The following is a 5,334-nucleotide window of genomic DNA, read 5'->3' on the forward strand; positions in this document are numbered from 1 at the left end:
TTCAAAGGAGTCATAATGTGCTATATGCAAGATTATCTGATACTTGTTTCAAGAAATCCTAGTTTATATTTTTATTCAAATCATTTTTGTTATAATTTTTTTTGCATTAATATAGCAAATTTCCATTTCGCGACTACTATGGTTACATACAAGCCCACATCCGAGCTATCATCAGGTAAGGGGATAACATTACGTAAAGTACCACGTAGCATGATTTCGATTCCTGGACATATCCTAAATTCTTTCCAACACGCCACTGCTGCGGTAGCTGAGACTCGTAAACGTCGCCATCTGCTTTGATCTGATGCGTATCCAATGGTAGCTAGCCGGACGTGGAAAGCAGGGCAGGCTTCGGCCTTTTGGCTCCATCGCCAAATTTGTGATACAAGATTTGACATTGTGATGTCTCTAATGAAACGTTTCGTAAATGGTACGTTAAAAGTTTAAAACTAAACAAACTATGGATAAATTTAACAGACTTGATAGCTATAAGAAGATAGTTAAACAGTATTTAACTAGGGTATGTAAGTTAATGTTACAGAATTTTAAATAAAAGATTAACATTGATTTTGAAATAGGTACTGCAAACTAAAAAGATTAAGGTAAAGAGATATGAATTAAGTAGATGACGAACTTTCGGAATGTTTGGCGTAAGAATTCCCAATTGTCTGCTTGGTACTTTGCCTTGCTTTGTAGGTGAAAATACATGGTCTGGTTTCTGGATGTGAATCCGTTGAAATTTAGTTTTCCAATCCTCTCTTTTCTCCTCGGACGGTAGTTTTGTTCTCGGAAAGTCTTCTGGGTCCCAGCTTAGATCTTCTCCAACTAGATACGATGTAACACCTTCCACTATTATGAGAAAGGTCGTTGTCATCTCGGGTGTTGTACATGAAGGCTGTGGACCTCAGGTACACGCGTCTCCTCTAAACCACATTTGAAGTCATTGAACCCTGCAGAATCTTTTAATGTTGCAGAAAAGCGAATGGAAACTCCTCATGGTATGCCAAAATTGTGGAAGACAAAGGTCTCGGAATGTTTATTTTCCTCGTTACAAAGCAACTAGGAAGTTCAATCTCATACACCGAAATCAATTATATTTCTTACAAGCTGACACGGGGAAGCAAAATACAAACAACGAGGTGCAATGGAAGGAAAAGTTGAAGAAAAGCTTGTTTGTTTGTGGAAATGAACTAAGAAAGAAGTCTGCATAATGTATATGTGTTTATTGTGCAAAGAAAATAAATAAAAAATAAAAATTACAAAAGCACTCCCAAAGCTTTAGAATGCATCAACGATTTGTTTTTAAAAATCTATAAAATTAACGATGATTCCTTGAGCTGACATCAACGGGAATCTAATCCATGGACCCTTACATAACAATAATCAACACTAATGTATTTGTTTTAGAAACAAATCGACTAGTTAGTTTTCACACACCAATCCAAGTTCACTGTTGACCACATTACATTATACCTCCCTAAAACACTTACTTAATCGTGTCTCCGCGACATACTCCTTTTCCTCTTCGTAACAGATCTGGTAGTTCGTCTTGACCTGTTACTTTCAACTTCTTCTTGAACTTTTTCAGCCAAAGGATTCCAAGCCCATTTTCTATCGTTTACACGCTTGTACTTCGTTTTATTCACATCAACGATCTTTAGATCTGGTCTATAATTCATACGTAATCTGTTGATTTCTCTCACTGCACTTTCCAAAGCTTTTATTTCACTCGGATCAAAATTTATTAGGTGTAGTCCGCTAAGGGACCTCACACGTGACAGTGCTACATAGGATTGTCCACACGTAAATACACTCGTTCCTATGTCTAAGACAACGCTATTCAAGCTCAGACCCTGACTCTTATGAACAGTAATGCCATAAGCAATTGATATTGGAAATTGAGCTCGAAGTATGTATGCCTTATTCATTAAGTGAAACTTAGCCTTTGTCCGCTCCAAATCATGCACTAAACCATGAGCAAATCTGATGCGAACTGACTTTACTCTTTCCTTATTATCAACATCCCAAGTAACAGATTCGACCACACCAATTGCGCCATTCACCAGTCCCAGAGTAACGTCAATATTACGTCGAAGCATCACTTTCACACCTACCTTTATCACAATCGTATGTTCAAGACTGGCTGTCACCGAGCAGTCATCTACTGCCTTTTCCAATGCTGCTTCTACTTTCTTTCGCAAATACCTGGGACATTCAATAGAGTCCTGAGCAATCAATTTTATTTCTGGGGATGGTATATTTTCTAACATAGCCTGGTTAAGTATGCTACACATGTTTCTAGTTGGAAGCAGGCAAACTGTTTCAGGAGGAAGACTTGCAAACAGTTCCGTAATTTCTCGCAGCCTACCGCCCATGCTTCTACTCCTGAAAGAGATCTTTCGAGAATTTAGCAATTTTACATCGCATTCTGCCAGTGCGCCTACACGAATCCTTTTCAGAGCATTAGTAAATTCTGGATCATTTTGTTGGCGCATGTTTATCGTAAGTTCGTCATATGTGAACAACTCCCTCCAAAGATTGATTACATTAATACCTCCGATGTAGTTTTCAACCTGTTGTCTCGAAAGCGTTTCATATGCAGGATGCCCATGTACGGGCGGCAACTGAAGCAGATCACCAAATAATAGAATATGCTTCCTCCCAAACCAACCATCATGTTCGTCAGCAGTGCCAAAAATTTCTGTCATTCGCATATGAATGTAGACAAGCGTAACGTTAGAAACCATAGAAATCTCGTCAATGATAAAAAGAATTGTATTCTGCATTTCCGCGCGCACTGTCTTTAAAACATCATAGGACAAGAACCTAAATTTCGCGGCACTACCATGTTCAACAGGTAACTGAAACAGCCGATATATTGTGACACCATTTACGTTAAAGGCAGAAATTCCAGTTGGAGCGCTCACTGCTACATTTTTGCCAAGTTTTTGTCTAACCCAAGCTCTTGTCGTATTAATAAGAAAGCTTTTACCAGTTCCTCCTGTTCCACTTACAAAGTGTCTAATGAGATTTCCTCCTCTTTCACTGCTGTAAATTCCGTCCATAACATACTGAAAAACTCGTCTCTGATCTGCATTAAGCTGACAAACCATTTCTTCTACGCCACAGTCCCCATCTAACATAACATTTTCAGCTTTTAAATCATCCATAGCCGATATTAGCTCATTAGGCTGAAAATCCACCGGGTTATCAGGTCCGTAATCCTCAATCTCATCACCAGCATCAAGCTCAGCAATCTTTGTTTCTATTAATTCAAACACGTGTTCAACTCTCTCGCGTAGATCATTTTGTAGTTCTTCGTATTTCAAGCCCTCCTTTAAGGTGTCTTTGCAAGCATGGAAAGCTTCGGTGTATGTGCTGAAACCATTCAAAAGATCATCCAGCTTTCGCCATGGCTTGAACATTAGCAACAAGGAGTGGAAATACAGCTCCGGATTTTGTTCGGGGTTGTATTTGTAATGGTTGATTAAATACGGGCGTTTTCGTTTTCTCAACCACTTGCTTTTACCAACCTCGTAAACACTATCGTCATCATGTACTTTCGCAGGCTTTGATGTAACTACATCAAATAGCCTAGCAAAATTATACAAGCACATGACTTCGAATTCTTTCGGCCTATTAGGATAATAATCATCAACCCAGGACTCATAGAAAAGGTCAGTCGATTCGGACGGCAGTTTAGATATTTCAGAACGGGACTTCACTCTTCGCTTTCTGGTCATGCTAACATCTAACCACCGAATGGTTGTATTTGAATCTGTTCCGTAAAGCGGAATACCAAGGAGCGTGTCACTTGCTTCAAGGGCACCGCAGTCCCTATGATTCAATGCCCGTAATCCTATGTTGTGTAGTCTACTGCAAAGCGATTTGGTAGAATTAATTTGTTGGAAGGTATCCATTACATGACCTTTCTCGCTCTTTGTTGTGTACTTTGTCACATAGTAGTTCAAGATTGCCGATTTTTCTCCAACAAACTGCAAATCCATATTCCCGTTCCAAGCTAACAGTACTGCGGGATTGTAATCGTTTATGAAAGCCTCATCTTTGCTTCTTGGAAGTGCATATAATCTACTGTTACTGGTCAGAGTCTTCCGACCAGCTATAGATTCCGTTACACTTCTAAGTACAAACTGATCACTTTCAGTCCTCGGGAAACCAAAACGACAAACCCTTTTGAAACCAGTCTTTGTCTTCTTATTTCGCATGCAATAATTATTATGCCGATGCCTCTGGAAGTTTTTGACGCGCGGGAACAAAGTTGGGTTCAGATTCCTATCAGGCACTTCGCAGGTTACATATTTCAAAATAAACTCGCTTACTTCTTTCTCTGAAGAAGTACCTATAACGGGTGTATCCTTTACCCATAGCATCAGATGAAAGTGTTGCAGCCCACGTGACTGGTATTCTCGTCTCCAGAAATAATGTTCAATTTTTCCCAAAGGCGCAGCATCAGACAAAAGGAAAGCTAGCATGGCCTTGAATTTATGATCTATAAAGCGAGATGTGGAAACTGGATCAATAGCCACTAACTCAGCAATCGATTTCGTCACCATCTCCGGGCCATTTACACTCTTAATATAGTGGCCTAGGTCCTCCCAAAGCCACTCACTAGGACTAATAGTCAAAAACCAGGTAGCCGGACCATAATACTGTGTCATACACTGAACGTCATTTCGAGGGCGGGTCCAATATTGCTCAGTGTTACGCAATCGAGAGAAAATTGCCATCAACTCCCCTTCTAGTTCCTCTTTAGAAAGCATATCAAGATACTGTGCGGCAGTCAACTTCACCTTGGTATTCAATGTGTTAAGCTTATAAAATATCCCAGCACTAAGTTGTCGAAGATTCGCGTCATTCAACAAATAAAAAAGATATTGCTGGTTCAGACGGAATTGCGAGTGCTTCGACTTCAGCCTCGCCTTGATAAATTCCGAACTAGTTAACTTTATTTCCCTCTCATGAAATTGTCCAAATTTTCCCTCCGGGTAAAGATCAGGAAAGCACTTCACATCTAAAAGCTTATCGTGGGAATCCAAGGAATCGGCCCTTATCCTGAGCATTTGATAAAGAGCAGTTGCTTTGATGTTTTTCCTGTTCTCGTGAATAGGATATATTGTATATTTCGCATAGTAATTTTCAACGTCTTCCTCCAGGTTATCTGAGTTACAAGAGCCGCACCTTCCCTGTCCTCTCGTATGTCATCTGTAACCTCCGGTATATCGTACTCTACCTGATCTAAGTTTTCTAACAAATCAGCTGGACATTGCGGTAAAACAATGGAGCGGTACAGGTGATTGCAAACTTTCAGATACT

The 5,334-nt window shown here is 39.8% G+C and overlaps 1 protein-coding gene across 1 annotated transcript; it reads right to left on the reverse strand.

The window, feature by feature from the left end:
* Positions 1 to 1,490: 1,490 nt before the first annotated feature.
* Positions 1,491 to 4,781, reverse strand: LOC145661507 (uncharacterized). Its single transcript, XM_081726825.1, has one exon. The coding sequence runs from the start codon at positions 4,779 to 4,781 to the stop codon at positions 1,491 to 1,493; it is 3,291 nt and encodes a 1,096-aa protein (XP_081582951.1).
* Between the last annotated feature and the right edge of the window lie 553 nt (positions 4,782 to 5,334).

This window comes from Thermobia domestica, chromosome 10, assembly GCF_964235325.1.
Source record: "Thermobia domestica chromosome 10, izTheDome1.hap1.1, whole genome shotgun sequence".
NCBI lineage: Eukaryota > Metazoa > Arthropoda > Insecta > Zygentoma > Lepismatidae > Thermobia > Thermobia domestica.

What these genes read in the sequence shown, in the direction of transcription:
- LOC145661507 (XM_081726825.1), bottom strand. Translation starts at nt 4,781, where the DNA reads ATGCTTTCTAAAGAGGAACTAGAAGGGGAGTTGATGGCAATTTTCTCT.